This window comes from Colias philodice, chromosome 14 (assembly GCF_061535455.1).
Source record: "Colias philodice isolate Cphi_HAF_F1 chromosome 14, ilColPhil1 Martin Lab GWU primary, whole genome shotgun sequence".
Classification (NCBI taxonomy): Eukaryota; Metazoa; Arthropoda; class Insecta; order Lepidoptera; family Pieridae; genus Colias; species Colias philodice.
In genome coordinates, this window is record NC_143099.1 from 7,235,562 (window position 1) to 7,261,493 (window position 25,932).

Genomic DNA, 25,932 nt, shown 5'->3' on the forward strand with positions numbered 1-25,932 from the left:
CATTACAAATTTTTGTAACTAATAAATAATTTACATGAAACTAGTAACAATAGTTGTGAGACAATAATTCAGTGATGTCGTAATAGTTGTTAACAATTTCCCAAATGTTTCAAAAGTTTAACACCAAACGTGTTGTGTTAATCGGTAGGTAATTTATATACCAAATTCTTAACGCCCTACACGATTAAAATACATGGTCTTTTTAATATTCATAATGTGCTCGTTTCGGTGTAAAAAACGGATGTATGGCACTCAATCCATCACTGGTTTTTATTGGTTCGACAGGCTACTATTGTATAAGAGTTTAACAATAAAATATAAACACTAACAAAAAATAATATAAAAGATTCAATACGTTAAGATCACTCGACGCGCGTTTTTGAATTCAAATTAAGACCATATTGCTTTTTTTATTCACGGTTTGGGATAATTAAAAATTAATAAGTTATTTTATGTATTTTGTAAAGAGTGATATATTATGCATAGAATTTCATAATAGTGGTATTTACAGCAACTTGTATAAACATTAAAAATAATTGAAGGGCGCTTTGATATTGCTCTAAATATTTTAAAATATATTACTCGTAGTAATAACTTGTAACTACTGGTTAAGGTGGTTTAACCATAATTTATAGCGTGGTACGTTTCTTTTTACGCTTTTTACGTAATTACAATTTTTTAACGCTGAATATATATTTAAATGAATAACCGAGACAGCTCATTTATCGTATGTAAGAAGACATCATCGGTTAATGATAAAAATCCTGCTTCCAAGTTTTTAATACGTATTCATTAAAACGCTTGTTCCTATACAAAAAGTGTAACAGAGTATCTAAGTTATAAGCATAAGATACGTGGGAAAATATTCTGTACTTTGGTCTGAAATAATTAAAACTTTAATAAGGAAAAAACAACTACCTAAATAATAAAATAGATGCAACATAAAATAGATTAAAAGGAAGCTCTACCAATAAAAATTGTAACGTTAATATTCAATTGATTCTTGTTTTGTGGAAGAGTTTATATTTTCTCCTAAAAACCTAACTACAAACTTTTTTCGTCAGTCAATAACACATGATTTGTTGCTACTAAAATCATTCAATTATCTTGTCATTATAACCATTCACCCTTTCTTTAATGAATTCCTACCAAAAGTGGAGTAAAAAATCACACCACCTGATTAATTTTCACAGGCAATTAACCCGCTCGTTTGCCTATTTATATAAACAATATCTAACTGAAATGTTAATAGACATGGCTTGTTATTAAAGTCAGATATGGGCGGACGTTCAATCTCCATACCGCCGGTCACTTGCGCCGTAGACCGCGTATAAAACCCACAATTACGCTTATTGGAGGATCAGATCAAAAGCTCCGACAGCAACCTATTATGACGTACACCAAATCAATGTATAGCATTTAATTTTACACGCTTACTTTGAGATGACAGCGCTAAGGTGCGTTAAAGTAGCCGCGCCGAGCGTAGCCTTCTCGATATAGCATAGGGTGCGGGATTGGCAATTAACTCTGCGATTGCTTTAATTTTAATAGTTTCACAGAAAATTGCCGCTTAAAATTCAGTATGAAGTCTTAACATTATCAAAAAGTCATCAATAACGGCACTCATAAACAACGCTTTTTATAGCGTATTGTAAAACAATTGAACAGTGTTTTGTAATAGTTATTTTTAATATTTACATAATATGATGTGAGGATACAAAATGATTTATCATCGAGCGCCGTCCACACTTCTGTCAGATACCCACAGAACTGATATCAATAAACCATTAAACATGCATTCATATCATTTCTTACATAGTGATAAGATCGCGTCCTTTGGTTCAATACTTCCCTCTTCACATGAGAGGGACCACCTGAACATTAAACGCGTCGTGTGCAGCCGTCAGCTGTGCTAATTAATTTATTGTCACGTTCCATTCTTTGTGACGTATCCTAATCTTTAAATACGTCCAAACATAAAACCTGCTTCGAAACAAGACGGCGAAATTAGAAAAAAGAGTCCTCGAATCAGAGAGGGTTAAGCTACCGATGTATTGTGCTTTCGAATAGAATCCACATAATTTACGACGACAACAATCAATTTATCATGCCCAAAAAACTAGGAAACTAAAATTAATAAAAGTAAGTCATGTATCATAAAAAATTACTATCATTTAAAAATTCCCGCAGTCCTTACGTTCCAAATAAAGACGCCCACGCTTTGACGAAGTAAAAGTCGCTTTCCAAACGCAATTGTATACCGTGACAAGTCAACAAAGACTCTGCATGCATACGCTTAGCTAACAGGTAACATTTAGCTAAGAAAAATCATAGAGAAAGTAATATAATAGAGCAGAGTGCATTTGACTTCTAGGCTTTTGTGAATAAAAGATAATGCATACGTTGAAGCAACGATTTTGCAATTGTTTCGTTAACCCCGCGACTAAAAAGTATAAATACTACAGTGCGTAGAACAGACTATTTATAAAAAGCTATTATTTACGTCATTGTATCTATTTATGCATATATTATAAGCTAACATTAACCGTAAATGAAATATACACAACAAAATTAACAATAATAAAAACCATTCATTATTCACCCATGAAATTGAAATAGTTTTGTATAAACAAAAACAAGCAATGAAAGTTGTCAACTTTCTTTAGTGTGAAGATGGCTTTACTAATTTTTTCTTACGTAATCGTAAAGCATACTGTTATAAAACAGTAGGTGGCGATCTGACTATCATTTGATAAGTGTCAAGGCGTCGTGGGAACATATTTGAAAACATTATTCGATACTAATTTTTGGAATTGCTTTAGTATTATATTGTCTTATAATTAACGAGAACAAATTATTCTCATTACCATTTTAATTCCAATTATATTGAACCTTATGTAAGCATTTGTTACTACATGATACTCGGACAGGATGCTAAAACTTTCATAGTAGACAAATCTCGACACATACTAATTAGCTTAACTACACATGTTTCATAATATTTAAGTACATATTTATGTAGCTTCTCTGAAATTATTTCTATTTGTATATATATATTATTTTTATTCTTATAAAATCGGGTTATGTGATTTTAAGCTACAGGTTTTGGAATCCTGCGCTAGGATTGCCTCTGACTTTCTCATTTTTAGTACAAAACGTCATTAAGTACCTATCTTCTTTCGTCATACATTTCATCCTAATACCTACTAACCTAGTCTTAAACGAGAATCCAACAACCCAGTCTTCTACTTTTGTTTTCTTTCTTAACCAGCACCACTACTATACTCGTATTCTATAATATCTCGATGACTGAACCAACTAAACGATCACTTAAGGCCCTCCATGCAACAAGATACTTCCAATTCATCTCACAATCTGTGAAAATTAATCCAGCTATTAGTATTGAGAGTCACCGTTCACAATCGACTCGTTAAGGCAAAGAGCTTAACGGAATTTGAGTGTCCAAGCATTATTTGCATTATGTTCTGTTTGATTCGATAATTTAACAGTCTACACCTTGCTGGGTCAATATTGACCGAATTGTCTGGACAGATTGCTACAAGTCATGCAGTTAGAAGATGAGATTTTCATAATTACTTCCTCGTGTTAAATTTTGTATGTGTGTTAAATTTATTGATAGTGCTTAAAGGATACTGTGAGTGTTTATTTTTTTTATTTCCGATGAATTTAAAAGAATATTTTGTGTATCAAACTCAAATTTATAATTGAAGATAAATTTTTCCCTAAATAACTTTATAATTTATTCATTCATTTATATCAAAATAATTTATGCATTACATATAAAAAATACATACAAAAAATAAAGCTTCCTCTTAACAATCTGTTCATTACATTAGCTCTACATTCAACGAACAGCTGACGTATGAATTACATTGTTTAATGTCAATGCCTTCCATCCACGCTATCTACACAGCTATCTATTAATCATCTATTAAACATATTTTGACCACACACAATCCTATTTAGATTTTGTTTAGTAAATCATTGGATTATATAATGCTTGAAGTTTAGTGTTTTTAAAACCTCTATTGTATCTAGTTCTAAGGACTCTAATTATTAAATCTTATGAAAATTAAATAAAACTATGACACTAAATATGAGACATTTTTAGTCATAAATAAAACTGTTGATTTTCAAACACAAGACGTGTTTCAAAAGCCTGTATTGTATCTAGTTTTCAAGTAAGTTCTTAAGTAAGGTCTCCAATTATGAAATCTAATGAAAATTAAATAAAACTATATCACTAAACTATATTACCAACATTACAATACCATAATAAGGCGTATTACATCAGATAGCATTATATTCGGCAATTCATTACCAACAAAAACATTCCGCTCATGATTAATACGTATTTAATAACGCCCACATCGTGATCTTAGAAAAAAAAATGTCTACCTTTCAATACGTCTAGACATCTGTGGTAATCTCAGTAGTAATATGAACCCTGGTACATTTAAACAATGAGTACTACCCACATACATACACACACATTTTCGCGTCTTGCCGCTCGCTTATGCAAATAAAAAGGTATCTTAACCGCGGGTGTCTTTCATTGGTTTTTTATTTGGTACTGATGGATGTACCGAATTGAAACGTGATTTACACTTAATGTTTCGGTGTGGCCATATTCAGCCTCCAATGGTGGATTATCCGTTATGCTTATATAGTTTTAAAAATGCAATGTAGAGCATTTTGTTAAACAGTAAGCATTTGTTAAACTTGCTAGACTAAAGTACCAATAGAAAAAATCATAATTTCTTGCCATTCCGGGGACGCAGCTGATTTAGGTACTATCACAAATAATTATTAAAAGTTGTAGAATCTTGTACTTCCAAATTTACCTTATGAAGAATTTAATCTATATTAAAATATTTTGATCAGTCGAATAAATACATGTATAATCTTTATGATTATAATTTACATCAGCATAATATATTGATACAATTAACATTTTTCCTATTTTGGCCTATAATAATAATCTGGGTGGGCAGAAGCGATTTTTCATATCATATTACATGTCCAAAAGTACAATCTTAATTTACGATAGCTCATTCTGTTAAGCTTTTGTTTGTTGCTCTATGAATAATAAATGTTTATTGTTATTATTGGCGCCATAAATTATTTAATTTTATCACGTTAAACTAGAACAACTTTTTCTTTTTTACATGTATTCTCGTAGTATTTTATCAGATTTTTTTAAGTGAAACTTCTTTAGGCGCGTTGAGAGTAAAATTTCAAGGTTGCGTCATGGTAATACAGTCACATCATGGAGTAAGGCGACGATTTTGGTATCTTTGAATTCAAAGTAAATTTCGGTTATTAGTAAAAAAAATGTACACATCACACAACCAAATTCGCGTTAACAAAAATCTTACTCAAACTAAACGAGTTCAAGTTAACCTTAAAAACAACACATGAACCCTTCAAAGCTTTGAAATACCACCCAGTACAGCAGGATAATGAAACGTCTCGAATCGGAAACCAACCATGAAGACGGTTCACATTTTATGTCCTCATTGAGCTGAGGTCGGTAAGCCTCTAGACCCACAATGTCATTGCTGGGGACTTGACACTTAAACTCGAAAGCAACTGTACATCGCTAGTGATTCAACTTCGTGCATTCAAATAGAAATTACTTTGTAATAAACCTATTTGTCGCTATGGTATTCAATTTATTTGTTGTTAATTTTTTTGCAGTTTGAAGATTCTGTTGTACTCTATAATACACTTTAATTTGGCAAATTATCTTTAATATACATTATCAGCAACACACTACATAAATATACAAACAACACATTACTCTTAATATTTGTACATACATATTTTCTAGACGTCCGCGTTCGAACGTTTACTTTTTAAACGTTCATATAACTTTAATATATTCTTTGAACTACATTAACAAATAAAACTATCACCAATCCCTTTTCTGATCAACAATGTATATCACTTCTTACGTTTATGGGCAGCGCATTTCGATTAACATCAGGCAATGAGTTAGCTCATTCGCCTTGCGCTAAAAAACAAAAAGGTACTTACGTGTATACAGTTAGTAGCATCCAGCACTGGAGTCGCGCGCTGGGAAGCCACGTTACGTAGCGACCAGACAGCGCGCAGTCGATACCAAATACAATACAAAGCATACCACTCCGAGGTGGCACTAACGTAATGGTAACTATCCCTAGCTATTGACTAGCACTGCTTCCTCGATCCCCTTCCCTACTTATCCAGGCAGCGGCTGTCGTTCGCCGAACTAACGTACACGCACTCCGATACTCTCTTTTCACCACACCCCAGCATCTTTATTCTATCCAACTGTATTAATGCGAGAAATTACATTTAATATCTTGTCACCCTGCTGTCCGTTATCACTGTTCCCATGTTGCACCTGAAACAAAAAACACCGAGTCAATACGCGTCGATTTAAATTACACTCGATGGAAACTTAACAAACCCGTCTAAGTGAGAATTTTAAGGGCAAAGTCATAAATAAATCACACCTTTGCGCAAACCCAGACCCTATTGTTTAAACGCTACCATACAAACAAAAACTTTTATTTTTCTCGCAAGCCTAACAGAAAAAAGCGAACGGTCGAGAATTGTGTAATATCACAACAGAAAAGTCATTAAACAATGCCTCTGCCAGGAATTGAGGTGTTTATTATATCAGTCCACGTTCCGAGTCATTCTGCAAAAAGTAGAAAGTCAGGTAAAGTCGGTGGATGCTTTTTTTGCATTACCGGGAACTTATTATGCGGGATTTATGTCACTTTTTGTAGCGTCCGAGCTAATTATTGTTATCTGCTTTTTGCTTGACCAAAGCGTTTTCTATGGGCAATAATGGCTCACTAATTCTCATGACACCTTCGGAGTCGAAGCGTCAATCGGTTTAGACGTTTGAATGCTATTGTGTCGGCGCACAAAGCCACCCGCAACTCCTACCGTGCTTAAACGTTTTATTTTTCGCATTGTCAGTGTCTCATTCAGCGCGCAGCTTCCACGCTGAAACACAACAACGCCTAACACCAATTAACGACTCAATTCTCTCAATAAGATTACCATATCGCTGACTCGGCCGATCTACCCTAATGGCACGAGGGTTCGCAAATTAAATTCCTCGATGCGTATCGGCCTGCGGTCGGGCAAAAAAATAACAATAAAATATCGAATTTAGAACGGCAATCTGGACGCGGTGCTTATTATTTTAGCCAACAAAGTAGAAAACCATTTACAATAAATCATTTTGAATGCTTTCTCGGTTCCCATGCGAGCGGGCGACGCAAAGGGTGATTTCTGTCTGAGCATACATAAATAAAGGTAAAGGTTCTGTGCAGATCTCAGGTACATTTGTAAGTACACGGAGATAACGTCGCTGGAAGCCTGCGACGATACACGCGAACATAAAATACATTGACAAGCGATAAACGAGAACTCTATTGATTTGTACTCGATTTTATTTCGGTCAAAATAAACGTCGAAAGCAAATAGTCTATGGTATGCCTAATTGCTAATTTATGTATGAAGGCTAACGGCCAAACGTCATTCGACTTTCTTGTTTATTTTGTTTAGATTAGACAAATGAAATATTAAAGTACACGTTGGGAAAAGTTTACATAATTTGGCAATAACATGTCAAAGTTTATTTCGTTATAAATAACAGGTGTGTTTAAACAACATGAAAATAAATTCTGAATATGAACTAAAACTTATACGAAAGTTAATAAAATCCACATTTAAAAAAACAATATACATATATGTAAATTTAAATCACCAACTACAACTTAATCGAATTCCAACGTACAAAACAACTAGTCGCTTCTAGATGTTTCTATAGAATTATTTGCAGAAGCGGAGACCACACGGGGGACCGTAGAATGTGGAGTGTTTGACGAACGATTAGGCGCGTAGCGGTCTACGAGTCGCTGTATAATTGTTTTCGAATGCCCACTTGCTTGGATTTTACTGCATATGCCAATTGAAAGCAAGCTCTTGTTTTACTTTCTTTTAGCTGGCAATGGGATTTGAAAATCTTGTGTTATTTTTGCATACATATTGACCTATACTACAACTGTTAGTATGTTAAAGTTAAAGTGGGAATAGCAGTAGCCCCTCGTAACCGATTGAAATAATTATGTGAAACACGTATTTTAAAATATCTCTATTAGAATTTAACTTTTTTATTACAACGAAGTAATATAATATTTCATATTCTATATCTTAATTTTTACTCGTTTCTTGCAATGTGCATAACCCTATTACTTAAAATAGTAGGTATTTTACCGCCAAACTTCCTTGATTATAAAAATATTCAGTCTTCATACTTTAGAGAGCAAAATCGCTATCGAAGGTAGCGCAATAAGTTTTACATCTATGACGTAATGTTGAAACTTACATAATTTCTACACTACAGTATTTGTCGCAATGCGGTCGCTTATCCTACATTAATATGATGGTTTAAAATTTACTAAATCAATAAATTATTAAATATTAATAACACATAATGATATAGATATTATAAGAGGGAGACAGTTTAAATCAAACCATACTGAAAATATATAGACTAACTAACTGTTCGCCCCGGCTAGCTTCTGGGTTGTTGTTATTTTTTGTAGCGAAATCGGAAAGAAAGCAATACTTAATTCAAATCGATTTATTCATTCGTCTTTATAATTTGTGTAACTTGCGCGAACTTTATATAGGTACTCGTATGGAATTTAGATTAGGATTTTCCTTTAAATAAAAAACGAACAATGAAGAAGCATGTTAATGTAAATAATGCTCACTACAAAGCCTTCACGTTATAGTTCCGTAGGATAATTAAGTTGTCTGTTTCCTGGTAATATCCTGTACACGTCTACTCGTAATAGGCTTTGATACTAGGTTTTACCTAGATACAAGTTATTCACCAACATACCTATGGAATGCCTTGGACTATGTGCATAGTAACAGTGCATAACTCTATGGTAATTAGCCGTTACTGATACAATTGTAATACATAGTAATTAGATTTTTTTTATTTAATTATTGTTTACTGTTTGATTGATTTAAATTCACACTCGAATCTCCATTAACGTTGTCATATTGTGAGATTTTTTTTAACTCAAAAACTACCGACCAATTACGAATCCACTATAAATAGAAAACTGCAGTAATCCTGAACGACATAAGCTATATTTTAGCTTAGCATATATTATTATTTATTACTAGCGGTCCGCCCCGGCTTCGCCCGTGGTACATGTTTACGTTTTCTCTACATAAGAACCATCCTCCTACTTCAAGGAATATAATAAGAAAAGAATTATCGAAATCGGTTCAGCCGTTCTCGAGTTATGCGCTTACCAACACATTTTGCGATTCATTTTTATATATAAAGATTATTTATTTTAGCATAGCTTTATTTTTGTTTTAACCAAGTGGTGGGAAAAACTTTTCCTTATTAGTATATGTATTAATTACACATTACTATCTCTAAACACTCCAAAAACTAAATAAATTCATTTGCGTGTACATAATAAAACAACATAATTAATTGCAAGCTTGCAACCTTACACATTTACAAGGCTCCCGCATAACATAATTCATGGACGAACAAGACTAAGCTGAGTCAATCGGATCGCGACAATATAATCTGCCTAGCCAAGTGATGTGATAATAGGATTAGTAATCTATAGAATATATCAAATTATATGTAAATATAGTTATTGAGATAGAATTGAGGTCATGATGTTCATAAATTATACATGTGTGTATTTCCGGTGTGTGTTTATTATTTTGAATTTTTAGTATTGGTTTTTATGATTTTCGTAATGTTATATTATTATTCATAGAATTAAAATAAATAATGTATACCTATATATTTCACATTTTGTATAGCGTGACCGTTAAAATAATAAAATTTGCTTTTCAGTTTTAATTTGATATGCAAATTGGTTGTCTAAATTTCAATTTCATTTCAGAATTAAAAATATGCCACAATTTTCAATTACCATAAACATTTTATCTACAAAATTATACTCATCCCTTTTAATCGACTCAACTAAAACGCCTAATAGAAAATGTACCGTATCAATGAAGAAGCTTTTTAAAAAGCACATCAATAACCTTTATAAATGGCCGTTAAAAATGCCATTTTGCCCCACATTTATAACTCATAATGGAGCAATTACTACCCCACTATTAAGATAAGGATAGTCAGCAAACCCGATACTCAACTACCTTATTTCTATTAAAATAAACGACATGTCTTTAATTAAACTAGGAACACCCATACAAAGTATCATGATTATTAATGACATAATTTTATGCGCGTTTATACGTTCTAAGTTCAATTTTCAGTAATAAAGAGTATTTTTTTATATAGGTACTAGCGGTCCGCCCCGGCTTCGCCCGTGGTACATGTTTTCGTTTTCTCTACATAAGAACCATCCTCGTACTTCAAGGAATATAATAAAAAAAGAATTATCGAAATCGGTTCAGCCGTTTTCGAGTTATGCGCTTACCAACACATTTTGCGATTCATTTTTATATATAAGATATGTTATTTCAATTAATATGCAGAGATTTATAAAATTGTCAAATTAATGAAAATTTAAATACTTCTTGATATCATTTTAACAAAAGTAAACTGTGAAAAACAAAGTAAATTCAAAATTACAGTCTATGTACAATATGTCTAATATATAAGCAAAGACGTTATGTTTGTTATGTTTGCCCGCAATAAAATAAAAAAGGTTTTTCACTTACATTTATAAATTCACTGATTAAAACGATCAGAAAAAATACTCTCATCATACTGAAACTCCAAAATGCCTTCCAAACTACTCTACTAAAACATAGCTATATAAACTACCATTATGTTCATCAAATTGTTTCCAATAAAAATAATGCAATATTTATTCAGTACTTCAACGTTAAACGTGTGTTAAAATAGCGTGCGAAACTTTTAACTACTTGACCTAGAGCCATTAATCAAAGAGAATTCCTAAGCGCATGAATTCGTTTGAAAACTACTATAATTTCAATTACGATCACGAAGGTCATGTTGACTTTATAGGCGTAAATTACTGATTTATTAGCTTATTTTCATATGGACTTTTCAACTGCACTAAAGCTTTAATAACAGACCTATATTATATGATATAAGATTAGGTATTCAAAGAAAAATATAGAAGCTTGACCGCTTTCTTGTTTAAGTGGTTAGGGCAATAGCCTTTCAAATGTGTCGTGGGTCGTTAAGTATCAAAAAATAGCAAAATACATGGAGCTTAACATTTGCCAAAAAATAGACTATCAGTGAAAGACGAGTGAAGGACGTCCCCCCACCACTTGGTGGTCTACCATATCAAAAGACTTGGAGAGAGTCCAATTGAATAAACAGACAACCCAGGATAGACCATCCTGGCGCATGAGAACGAGGAGAGCTGACCCCAAATAAAGGGATACGCCAAAGGAAGAAGAAGAAGACTATCAGTGAAAGACATGAAATAGCCACAAAAAAATTTAATGAGAAGTCTAAAATTTAAATAGGTATTTAACCCCTTGATTGATCCTTGCAAAATACCAATTTAGTACTATTTAATGATAAATATTATTGAGCTATAGGTACATGAAGTATTTATAATCATAAAAGTACAGGAGGTATAAAGTTAGAAATCTAACTGCAACATTAGACTGTAATGTCTCACATGTTGTAGTGAAGAGAGAAATTAATATGTGAAAACCACAGATGTAAAGGGACTAGATAGTTCATCAAAGCTTGTGCTGTAAAACAAATGGAACGCACAACTAATACATGAGTAAATAAAGTAAAAGTTTTTCTGCCACAATTAAAACATGAATGAATAAAATTAAATCCTAGCTTTACAAGCTCTATATGGAATGAAGAATTAGGTCTAGTTTTGAGTATTATCTCTAGGACACAGGAATCTGTGATGTGGTGATATTAAACATAACAATAAACCCCAAATCACAATTAACAGTTTTTAAATATCGTAAATAAAACCTAAGTAAATCGATATAAAAAATATATTTAAAGATATTCAAATACATCAGAAAAACTAACATATTATTTTAAGAATAAAACGAAAGTTAGGCTCATCTAGTTAGGCTCTCTACTTAATTCTGTGGAGAAAACCAATCGTCTACCAACAGTCAAGAGCGTTTTATTGAAATTGCATATACTTATGACCTGACGATGTCGACAACTAGCTGCAAAATTGTCTAACTGCAACACAATATGATTTCAATCAACACTTGTGTGTTGTTTATAGAAGGCTATGTATAGCTCAATTAAAAAGATACGTAAAAAGTATAGTTAGAACTAGCTAAAGAAGTAAGATTTAAAAAGATAAGGATATTATTTTTGGTTGTGAAAAAAATGTCTCCATATGTAAATTTCGGATAAAAATATTTCATTGTTAAAAAAAAACGTTTTTACAATGAACTCTTTCAAGCAAAAATGGTATGAACATTATCAGATTGCAAAAATATTTTACATATTTTGACTATTTTTTCTTACTATATTTTTTTTATTAACAACTATGTTAACAAAGTGTTCACGATAAAAAGTATTAATGAAAAACGGAAACTTCCATGTGATGTAATATAAATAATAATAATGTGTCATAACAAACCACATCATAATTTTAACCGCTAGTTCAATACCGGGATGATTGTAATGAACCGCATAATCTTCGGAGAGTAATTTCAAGAATTTTCAGTGCAATTAAAATAGTAAAAAGTCGATGATATCAATATATGGATAAATAAAATAATTTAACATAGAAAAACAACACCATAAATAATCGAATAGCAGATTTTTGCTAAGTCACGACTCATTAATTTACGACTTATTAGAAAAAATAGACCAAATATGAAACGTAAATCGCTCCGTAGGTAATTCTATAAAGTCCATTTATATAAGCACATACGCTCGATGTTGTCCGCAACGAATAAAAGATAAAACAGTTATAGTGACATATACGAGTGGGAATGTTTATTTTATGGCCAGGTACAAACTTTTAAAGTTTCAAACATTGTTTGAAAGAATACGTAACGGAGTCGGCGACGCGGCGACTGTCCCGAAGTTATTTGAGTCAATAACACCATTCCATGGAATATATGGGGGTGTTATTTTAAATTCCATTTTAGAGTAGCGAACCTGAATTTATTGATGCTAATAATTTTTCCCATTCGGATATATTATGGCTCGGAATTGGAGTCGAATGTGATATTGGCATTTTTGCTGATGTTTCGTGTTGACAAAACTTGTTTTGGAGGAAATTTAATGGATTTATTTACTTGTGGATAAATTTAACTTATTTATTTTGACCATCCCTTGTATTATAAGGAATAATAGCACGAGGTGTCAACAGAGCTTTGTAGAGCGGCTTAGTGCGTATTGACACTCATGATTTTTAACTCCTTTGGTCCTTATTTTTTTCAACACTTGCCATTTCTACGAAAACATAAATAATCCATACTAATATTATAAATGCGAAAGTAACTCTGTCTGTCTGTCTGTTACTCAATCACGCCTAAACTACTGAACCAATTTGCATGAAATTTGGTATGGAGATATTTTGATACCCGAGAAAGGACATAGGCTACCTTTTATTGCGAAATATGTACCACGGGCGAAGCCGGGGCGGTCCTCTAGTTTACAATAAAACTTTCCTTTAAATAAATGCTGATTATGAAGATTTGTAATAACTCTTCAGCGAGCTGCCTAACCAAATGCTAAATTAAATCTTCTGCGTAACGTAGAGCCTTATTATCATCTCCATAGCCGCTAAACGAAGAATATAATTAATGTAGAAGGAAGTTCTTAGGTAGAATCTAATAACATTATTAACATATGTATTGGTAAATTTGCTGCATAGTATATAATCTTTCAATAACTCAAACCGGCTCTATTATTACAACTTTTATATCCATTGCAATACGAATATAGAAAAGTTGGCAAGCTCTGCGTAGCTCAGTCCGAGTCCCTAACATAATCTAATTTCCGATAATGTCTTCGACTCTTAAGATTTATACTGTATTTATTAAAAGGGAACAATCTACAATCCTGCTTCGGAACAGTTTTTCATAATCCATATAACTTCGTAACTTATAAGAAATAAAATGGAATTTTCATGTAAGAAATTCTTGTAGGGCTGAATTATAATGTATTGAAGAAAAGATCTTTTGAAAGATCTTTTTCAGGGTCAACATTGCATGAAATACTGAACTCGCATAGAATATTCCTAAGTTTCCTTTTCTTTCGCACAAAATAAACTAAACATACATAAAATATACATGGCTATCGTTTGAAACCTTACACGACTCTAATATTTTTTATTATTTATGGTCCACGATTACGGCTTTTTAAAACTTAAAATAGGGTTATCACTTATCATTATCACCCTATTTTGTACCAATAGCAAGGACATTAGCCTCGCTTCAGTGTCATATTGATTCGAGTCGTGTTTTATTAAAGTTATATAAAAATTTAACTCTACACTTATTTATTGGCTAATAATTTTATGCTGCGGCCAAGATAGATTAATTAGAAAAAAATAGTTCTTATAATATTTACACTGGGCTGTTTCTATATATTTATAAGGCAAACATTTTTTTATTACTTATATACATATAATTCTTTAATAGAGATTTCCGCAAGCTCTACTTTGGGCTAAGTTAAATCATTGTGTTTTCATATTAATTAAATATTATAGTTATGCCAAACGAAATTCGTAGATGTCCCAAAAATACTTTCAGAGGGATTTATGAGATTACATTTAAATGTACAAAGATGGGAGGATAATTTTAATTTAGTTTTCTTTACAATATTTTAAATCGCATGATGTGTGAAATTTTATACTGCAAAATGAATAAAAGAAAGTTGTGTTACTAAGTTCCACTACTTACTTATAACACAAGAACGGCTGATTTCGTTTGTATCTACAATTTGTTTTCGCTTGGATAAGGAAAATAACGTCAAACAATTGTAAAACTTTCTAAAACAAAATTATATCCGGGCGGAACCGGGGCGAGCATCTAGTTTAAAATAAGTCTCACAGTGATAATTCCATTTTAATTACTAATTTAATTTAATTCTTAGCGAGGACTTTAGCAATTTACAACTTTTTTTAACTAAATTAGATAGGTAAGAAAATACGTACCTAAGCATTTTCTTTATCTAGGTATGTGCAAATAAAATTCATTTATATTTTGATTTTGAAGAGATATTTTCGATTATTCATATTTTTATCGCTTTCTTTCTTATTTCATTAAAACAGCTGGCGTAGCATTAAATATATAATGATTACTTTATTTGTTATACGAGTTTGAATTTACAAAATGAAAAGTTACCTAATATTCTATTAATCTGAATTTTCATATATTGAAATTTATTTCCCATATCTATCAGTTAAATAGGTTCAACACTTTAAATTGTTTCCATCACACAAAAATAATTTTTATTATAAAATTATGATTATATCTTAATAGGTATAACATAACTCACAGGTCCTATTTTTAGTTTTTGATTCATATGTAATTGAATAACTATATTTAAATGAAAAATTGCTTATGTTATTACAGATTAATAAAATGTTGTCGATATTATTCAATAAAAAGACTGTCAGCTTTTTCAAGCGATGCCAATAACGCATAGTCTGTTAAGAAATTAATCACGAACGCCTACCGCTCACCGCATGAATATTTTCCTACGTTACCCGTTAATATTATGATAGAATTTGTCATAAGAAAATTAATCGAATACTGATCGATATTATTCAACCACTTAGAATGCAGACATTAAAAAACTTAATTATAAAATGCCTTAATATTAATTTAGAATATAAGTAGAATATAAGACACAGATAGCAAAATAGATTAAAATGCATTAAAATAAAATTTTAAATATCATAAATATAATAAATTATTAATTAAAAAAATCAATGCAAACCAATAACCAACCAAAAAATTCCGGAGCAAAAAAAATCCAAAAAGTAAATGAGCACAAAATAAATACACTTCACATGAACATGTTCGCACACCGCACATAAACGAAATAAAAATGTTTAAAAGCTATATGCAAAACGCACTTATACACCAGCACTCAATTTACCAAAATTCGCCAACGCCAAATTTTTGTGTCCCCTAAAAAAAAGTTCAAATGTCAAAATCGAATTCGTTTTTTAAAATTCGCGCCGCGATTTCGCGCGTTCCCGAATACGAGCGGGAAATTTCGGCTAGGTTGGGGAAGATGTGCGCATAGCTGTGGCTTAGATGAGACTGTGGCGTGGTATGTACCGCCGTCGTACTGTACGGCAGCAGTCGACTTTCGCCCCGACCGGTCGCCCGATGCCTCTAACAACCAGTGACGCATCCAGGAACAAACTTAACTCCATTTTTACATATTTCTTGTTATTGGCACATTTAACCACAAAAGTTTACAGATTTATACATAATATTATTTAGAATATTGTAGAGCATTCACATTTGTGTTTTAATTTTATAAATAAGAAAGTGGATAAGGGTTGAACGCGTAGCACTATAACCGTTGAATTTTAAGCATGTTAACGCGTAGTGAAAATTGATAGTTTGATTATGTAAATTTATAAATTACAGTGTAAAATAAATTGTATTCTTAAAATTAGCTGAATCACGTAGCAAATTGATATTAGCAAATAAGTAAAAAAATATATTTCGTGAATAAGGTAAACGTATCTTTCTTTGAAACGTTGACATTATTCGTATAATGGATAAATCGTATTTTCCTGTTTGATAAGTCTTTAAATGGAAATAATGTCACATATTTGCTTTGAATTTGTGTCAATTAATTTAAATCCAATCTAATCAGAATAAATTGGTAATTCAATACACAAATTAGTCAATGAATCACATTCCGTGAAACATTAATATAACATCATGAATAACAAATCGAATATAGCTATATATTATTGTGGTTAATAATATTAAATGTAATTTAAATAATAATGAATTTACCTCTATATTACGTTACATAAAATATTATTCAATAACTATCGGCCGCTCTACATTTCAAAATTTTTAAATACATTTTATTTTCCTAAAAATAGACTTTCTCAATATTCGCATAATAAATTAACTCATATATAAAAAAATTTAATAGATCAGGAACTGTATTACGAATTACGATATTCGTAATATACAATTTTTTTTTTTCTTCATGGCAAGAATACTAATAATTATTTTTACACAGCTCTCACAATGTCATCACGTGGTCATCACACCACGTATGTTTTTTTGCTAATGTTAAAACCCAATTTCTATATAATCTATCTGCGATCTCAGAAATCTAAGGCACAGCCTTCCCGCTCCGACCAATTGCAGCTGAAATCCTCATCAAGATAAAATAACTAAAATATATCAACACCTAAAGCTGCATACAATAGAAGTTACCACAGTGTGTCACAGTCTAGCATTGTGTCCGGTATCAAAATAACCCAGTTAACAACAAGGACTACGGATGTGCTAGGCGCAGGATGCACTGCAACTTCGTTGAAGTGATATCAATGGCTTTAATGGTACTGTTGTGTGTTTATCTATGTTTTGTTCAACTTTGATATAAAGCTTTAGTAGAGCAAGTCATTGAAAAATATGATTAATTATTATTTGCACCTGTAATATTATGTATTTGGAATTTACGCATTATCTACTCTACAAAAACATTTGTTTTATTTCTTGAGAAGTTAACAAATTATTTCTTAACCCGTAATACTAAATAAACCTTCATAGCTACCAAAAATAAACCAAATCACGCACCTCATTAACTAAAAGTCTAATGAAGTAGACGTAAAAATCTAAAATTAAGCGGGTCATAAATCATTTTTCCCGCTAATGTGCATTCCGATCTCACCTGCACCGACCGTTACATTAAACACTTCTGTATGAAACCTAACACCTTTATTAACAAATCTAAATCACGTCATATTATACGAATATTGCTGTAAACATTTCATTCTAATAAGTGTCTGCCGCCACTGATGAAAATGCATATGAATAATTTGTAAATTTTACGATTATCGCCGCGTGATATGACAACTTTGTATGAAATTTAGTGATATACCTATTATACGTAATTAAGGTATCGAATTATCGTTAAATGTTTCGTAATTCTATCTATTTCCGCTTACCGAGTTTCGCAAATGCAATAAAACTATTATGATCTGCGCGATATAAATGTCGTAACTCATATTATGAATATAAAGTGTATGTGTTTCTTTTGTTGACAAGAAAGCGTTAAGTAGAAATAAAATACCCGTATTTAAATGCGAATTGTTTATATCCCGCGATTATCTTGTTATCGAACAATCTCGCGAACATCTCACTTGTAGGAGCAACTTTTGCTACCGACTCTAGTAATAAACAGAAATCCGATATCTTTGACTACGTTAGCCTTTTAACTACTTGCTGCTTGCAGGATAAAAATATCGTATGCTTTTACCTGTAGTGGCGCTAGATAAAACTATTTATAGAATACGTATCCTGTTAGAATGTTTATTTGGTTCCAATTTTCGAATCTGTTTTAATGTAATAGTTATGTTTTGTTGTACAATCTTTGTGATTATACCGTCTTATAAGTAAGTATATTTAAATGAAGGGGTATCTTAATATTTTAACAAAAATGCATTGACAAAAGTTTGCATAAACTTTCGATGTCTTAAAGACTAATAAAGAATCGTATTACAAATGCAGGCACAGCTGCGGTATGCGAATTTTGAGGCCCTTTATTAAATTATTCATTTACCCTTCACGCCCTAAATCCGTCCGTTATGAATGAAAGGGTTGCGCCGCGTGCGCTCGATCCATCATAACGACGACGTAAAACAAATCGATTTCGGGAACCGTGTGATATGCGACCACTATTGTCGTTTTTTATTCGCCAAATTATACCTTATTAAAATCGCACGAAGCCGTAGAATTAAATGAGGGTACATGTGTTAATTTTCGCATGAGTTGCGTTATCATATTATCGTGTGTAATTTCATATTTGTACCAGTCGATGTTTTTGGTAATCTGCGCATAAGTGAATTCCAGCGGGCCTGATTCAGTAATTCGAGAGTGAGGCGCTATCTTTGATCGTTTAATTGACGATGTGTAAGACAAGTTACACCTTGTACTACGCAGCATTAATATTCAAAGATAAATTACTGGAAAATTTAAATTTGAGTAAGGACAACGTGTTTGTTTGCAAAATCAACATACATGAACGTACATTATACATCCATCGCTTTATTAATTTGATTTATATAACTTAAATACATACTAGGAAAAGGCTCAGTAACAAATTTTAAAATATATTGCATATCTATTTTTATTCCTTACAGGAAACACAATTCCTTTTACCTCACATATCGTTAATTGACATTGCCTTTTCAAACAGTAAACACAAATAAAGAAAATGTTGAACCACGTCCCCGAGTCGAACGTTAACGATCGAATTATAATGATCGATACGTCTGCGTGTGCGCCTGCGGTCACGGTTCTAACAAATTGGTGGCAACAAAAGACGGGTGATATCGGAAGTGATTCTGGTTTTAGCCCACACCTTAGTATTGATTCCTGGCTGTCACCGGAATGGGGTAGCTTTGAATACCATTGATTGATGCTCCGTAGTCCATAGAATGCGACTAATAAATCCTGCTTTGTTATTTTGTGCGAAGGAATTTATAATTCTGACGTCGTATTTTGCACACAAAATAATTGGTCTTTTTATCGGACTAAGTATATAAGAAAATAAATTATTCAAAATGTTTATAATTACTGCATGAAACAAAAACACATACTATTATTTTAAAATGGTATTTTACTTTGTAGGAGGTAATCTCGGCAGAACGTATACTTAAGCTACCAAGTCGCTTCTAAGTAAGTATACAAATTCGTATTTAAATAAGCCTGCCAAATAATTTAAAATGTATTCAGTTAAAATTCTTATAAAGTTAATTTAGACTAGGGTGAAAAACGTTTAAAAAACAACCCTTTGGAAATACGATCGTAATCCGGGATTAACTATTTCTATTGTGCGAGTTATTCGCATCCGATAAGATAACTACAAGGGTCTATGTTTATTTAGATCTAATGCATACATTAAACCTTTATAAAAACGGTTTGTACTATTAACGCGAGCTTTACAATGCAAAAATTATCAAGCTAGTTTAAGCCTTGTTGCGTCTGAGATAAGGGTGATTATTGCGTGTTTAAGTTAAGGATTGATAGACAATCTGGGTTGCCAAATGTAGTAGCTTCGTGAATCGTGATAGAGATGTTGGAGACAATGCAGGGCATGTGCCAAACCGGTTTCAATGAAGCCACTGGAAGCTACTATTGTTAACATTTTAATTGGTATGAACAAAGTGTATTAGGTCAGGGGAATTATCATTTAAAACGTTAGACATACAGAATACTATTTATTTTATGCATGAAATAATTAGGCGTAAAGCAAACATTTTCTCGTCAGTTTAGTAAGTATTGTATCTTTGAAAATCAATGAGATAAATTATTCAAATGCATGAAAGTAAACCGGATTGAAATTAGATCCTAGTCTTAAAATAAATTGGATATAAATTATACACGATGCTTATTATCACCCCTTGCTTGATAGCAATATTATGAAAACACTAAAATGAGATTTTTTTAATAATTACTCAACCTATGACGTGCTATGACTTTATGACAAAAGTACCATCTATGTGAAAATTAAAAAGAAGACATAAATACATTGAGATAATATTAATAGGAGACGACACCGCCTACATCACTTATGTTCCACTCAACATACGTCATGTGACGTATGTTGAGCGGTATTTTTTAATGGTTTTAAAGTGAAACGCATCAAAAATGCCTTCGTGTGTGTTACGATATTGCACAAATAATACAAATAATACGGAAAAGTGCAAGGGAATAACTTTCATCGTTAAGTACCTAACTAAATAATAATTTTTAAAACTTAGTTAGAGCAAAAAAATGGCGCACAGATTTTGTTCGTGGTGTCTCCTCCATACGTAGTAATATTATCTCAATGTATAAATAACATAATGTCAAAATCTCATTAATCCACCTTCTGTAAAGCAAAAATACCTAGAGAGTACATTATTAGATTATTGTTCCTAGTTTATTCTTTTTTAAATGTTTTATTCAATTCATTATTTCAGAAATGTCTTCAACTTACGGACATTGTTTTTTCTTCAAATTATTTCAGATAAAAATATGAATTGCTCAATTATTCTCACTATAAAATATTTCCACGTTAAAGTAATTTTTACAGCTTAAAATGATAAAAAATATCCTTCGTGGATTAATTCGTGTTTATACTCCGTTCGTGTCATAATATTGGAAATGACACTTGTGAAATATGTTGTTTTAACATGAAATATTTATTTATCAGTGTTTCGAAACTTTTTGATATTTTTTTTATTTCTTGGTAACAAAGAATTTAATTTTCTGTACATTGTGATTATCTGCATGCTACATGCATGCAGATAATCACAATGTACACACTTGGTAAAGTATTTGCTTTTGATAATTATTTTACTTGCATTATAAATGAGTATTTTCTTGAAAATGATGACCCGTCCATGCAAGGGATTTAAATTTGTTTTTATTTATGAATTTTGGGTTCATTTTTCTAGTAAATAGTGTATAATATTGAAGTAACGAAGTAGGTATTTCTAAGATTGGTGAACCTGATCATATCCGTCCTAAATCCGTAATGTGATTTATTGAAATACAGTAAAAGTTCTTTATTCGCGGCCAATGGGTTCCGTAAATGTGCCGCGAATAGAGAAACCGTGAATATGGAATGGTAATTTGTATGGGGTTATAGGGGATACGTTCCTAGGTGACGAAATAAGGAAGCAAATACAGAAAAAAGAAATCAGTTTTATTGAAATTTTTGACCGTACATATTTATTAATTACCATTTAATTAGGTATTATCTTCAGGTTTAGGCAATGACTAAGCACTTTATACTCGTTTTTTAGTCGACATTATAAATTCGTAGTTGTAGTTCAGGCGTTTTCTAAGGATAACAATTGATTTTTATTTAGGTAAATACCTACATGTATGTACCGATGTACCGATTTGATCCGCGAATAAAGAATTTTGGGCCGCGAATATAGAAATTAGGTCGCATTTTTTCCACCCGCGAATAGTGAAATCGCGAATGAAGGAAGCGCGAATAAGGAACTTTGGCTGTATATCTACATATAAAATAAAAATAGCAAAATTGTTGAACTAATATTTTATTTATGTCCATCGCGTTTTATTCATCGATATAAATAAATTGTAATATAAAAAGATGATTTATTACTTTATAACCATGTCAAATAAAGAATCTATTTTTGGTAAACCAATAGATTTATAAGCGAAGGCAGAATCTAAATATTGTACAATCGACGCGCCGGACGCCAAAATTAGTATCTAATGTTTAATTAATCTCTTTGTGTTTAGCAAATAATAGTTACCAAATAGCAATATTAATTTGATAATTCCTTTACCAATCTATTTATCAAGTCTTTTTTATACAGATAATATAAAGAATTACGAAAAAATGGATACTTTTCAAGTTTTCATAAATATCTATGAATGAAACATCTAATCATAAATTTAAAATTCAAAGTAATAAAGTATAGGAAATGGAGTATTAGTTACCAGGTAATAAATTAAACATTTATGGCAATATTAAACAACAATAAAAACGCAATAAACGAGTGATCTTCAAATGCCATAAAATGTTTAGAAATCTCTCTAATGTTTTCTACTGAATTTATAAGAGGTGAAGGCAAGCCATATCCCATACTTACGTATCCTATTATGCAGTCAATGGCTTATTTAATCGAAGCAAATCAGTCGAATAAGCTGAAATTAAACTAGACATAGAAGCATTCTTAAATTGATCATAATAGTACTGAAACAGGTTACAGTAGCGAACTGAAAGATTAATATTTTTTTAATTTATTTCTTATATGTTGAATAAGATTATAACAACTTTTATACCAGACTTGTACTACATGTTATAACACTTATAACGTCAAGAGAAAAAAATAGAATAAAATCTTTCATAGTATATTTTTAAAGAAACAAAAGCAAATCAAAACGAACATTTTACCACATAGATTATCCGTTACAATTGCATCATCTCCCATGGTGTTAATATAGAAAGCACCTCACCAATAAAACAATATAAAATCGTATTGTCAATAATTTATTCAGAACAAGCTCCGAACGAAATATCGTCTATGGAGAAAGGTATTTATTAAATTACAGGGAAACTGGCAATAAAGCAACAAAATTAATGAATTCAATATTTTCGTGTCTAATCAATAATATCACACCTCTAGATTTTTAAATTACTTTATTTAAAGCTAATCAGTATAACCTTCGAATAAATCCCGCAGCTCGCTTATGGCTAAACATTTATACGATTAGACTTACAGCTTTTTATTCAATTTGGTTCTACGTGAGAATTTAGGTAGTATGGTGAATAAATCGCGTATTAAAGCCGAATATTAATAAATCATAGAATTTTTATATAAATGTCTCAAAGCCAGTGCTTTTGTAATTAAACATACAAATTCATCAAAAATACAGAATACATTTAAACTATTATCTTCATAGTAATATATTAAAATTTGTATTAACTCTATTATATAAGTTAAAATTTGCTCTTTTATAAAGTTGTAATGCACAGTATTATTATATATGAACATAGCTGTATCCCTCCAGCTATTACATATTATTAAGAACTTAACAACAGGCATCGTTGTCTCATCGGCTATAAAAATTGTACAACAACGGAAATATGTAAAAATCAATAGTAGAAAAATACATGTGATCCATGTTGATTCCGAGCTGGTATAACCTCTATGGGAAGCCAGGTGGGCGTCGATAATCTCGTGATTACTACGTATTATCATCCCAACGTAACATATTTTTATAAAATACAATTCATACATAACTTTGTTCACACATTTGTTAGCTATTCAATGGTTATCTTGTGAATTATTCGTATAGATTTCAGACTAATCTCGTACTTATCCCGCCTGAGTTTATCTCCCATATTAATATAAAACTTGTGAAATTAACAATAATCCGTCGTAACATCAATCTTATCCAAATAAATATAAAATGAAAATGTGACGTATATAGCGAGTATTAACTTCGAAGATATTACTTGAATGTTAAACTATTAATGTAAAAGTAGCGATAAAATCGTTCTATAAATTACGAATGATCGATGCCTCTACAAATGTTTAAAGTCTAATAATTTATCACCTATAAAAATTTACCATTCAATTTACATAACCATATTTTCAGTAAATAAACATGTGTAATTGAAGACATTTGTAGGTGTGACTTGCTTTCTATGGATATAATTTTAGTGCTACGAATGATTTTTTAACATTAACATTAACCATTTAAATTGTTTCGTTTGATTACTCTAAAACTGCGAATAAAATTTCAAAGATAGGTCTCAAATATGTGTTTCTTTCATTCCATTCGTACGTAAAAAAAGTCTCAACTAAGACATAGGTATAAGAAACTGAGTCAAGTCAAATACAAAGCAATCATTTATATAGAAAGAATTTCTCACCAAACATTATGAAATAAAGTTTTCGGATCCAGTTGTATCATGTTATATATAGTATGTAAAATTATCTTTATATAATGTAATAAAAATCACTACAATTTTTCAATGTTTAACTGGGTTTTGTGTATACAAACACTCGTTATCATAACATTTATTTTTAATGTTTTTACATCATTGCAATGTTTGTAGAACATGACACCACACTTGTTACATACTCAACTGATCTTGTCAAATACTTGTGATGGTTTCTCATTCAAAAACTTCAATAATTATATTTATGGGTCTATTTATCTTCCACAATAGAGATTTTCAAAATGTCGAACTTCTTTAAGGTTAATAACAAAAAGAGGAAGGTTTCAAGGCGAGTGGATGCGCCGGCGCACCGAGTCATCGCTCCTTCAAGTGTTGACACTCGATTGTTTATTCTCCTCGACCAAGCCACATAACAGTTGCACAGACTAATTACATACAAATAAAACGTCTTTCAACCTGCCATCTCGAATACTGTAGTGTATATTTAACCTTATCAGGTATGAAGTGACCATGGCCTTCGATTCGCTTTATTTACTGTCTTCAATGAAAAAACAGCATACAATTGACAGGTGCGTACTGTATGTTATGATTTTTTCAATAATTATAATTATATTAAGAATGGTAGAGCTATAGAATGATTGCGTTCATTATAAAAAGCAAAACATAACTGCCCTTTCTCAGATTTATCATCATAATAGGCACAGGCAGTCAAAGTGGTAGACTATTCCCTAATAATAATCTAATCTACGTATAAACTCTTTCTCTTTTAGAAGATAATATAACAAAGCATATCTATACCTAGTACATAAATAAGTATATTCAGTGAAGATTTACAATTAAACACAAACCTTTACTTCGTAGCAATCCTATCACAGCTTAACCGACATACCAATAACACCGTATTCAAAGCACATACAATAACAATTCCATTAGAAGCTCAAAACTAAAAACAAATGTAACTAAATTTACGATTACGACATAGATCATAGTCCGAGATGGAGTCTGTTTATCTAACTCTCGAGATATTAGATTCATACATGCGCGAACAGCTTTAAAAGTAGCAAACACTCAAGCCCCAATTTGCGTCGTAGATTATTCGTTTAATAGAGTTATGGATAATAATTAGGTAAATAATAATGCAGCCATCCGTGTGTATGAGGGCTCATCAAACTTCTCTCTGGTCGTATTAAATTTCAGTCCTATAGATTGAGAGGATACATAATGCTAATATGCACTTGTGCTTTTTACGTACCTACTTC

The 25,932-nt window shown here is 31.4% G+C and overlaps 2 protein-coding genes across 3 annotated transcripts in view; both read right to left on the reverse strand.

Moving 5' to 3' along the window:
* Nucleotides 1–16,291, reverse strand: part of LOC149482925 (uncharacterized) — an 82,270-nt gene extending 65,979 nt beyond the window's left edge. Inside the window, exons 1-2 of one of the 2 annotated variants that reach the window (XM_089703085.1) lie at nt 16,136–16,291; nt 6,061–6,409 (exon numbers count right to left, since the gene is read on the reverse strand). In XM_089703085.1, coding sequence (XP_089559211.1) covers nt 6,061–6,164 — 104 coding nt within the window. In that variant the 5' untranslated portion in view covers nt 6,165–6,409; nt 16,136–16,291. Of the gene's footprint in view, nt 1–6,060; nt 6,410–15,984 lie in introns of both variants that reach the window. The other variant, XM_089703083.1, reaches the window with a different exon arrangement.
* Nucleotides 13,536–25,932, reverse strand: part of LOC149482926 (RNA/RNP complex-1-interacting phosphatase) — a 101,430-nt gene continuing 89,033 nt past the window's right edge. Inside the window, exon 9 of the transcript XR_016316553.1 lies at nt 13,536–13,674. The gene's annotated coding sequence lies outside the window, so the exon portion shown is untranslated. The remainder of the gene's footprint in view (nt 13,675–25,932) is intronic.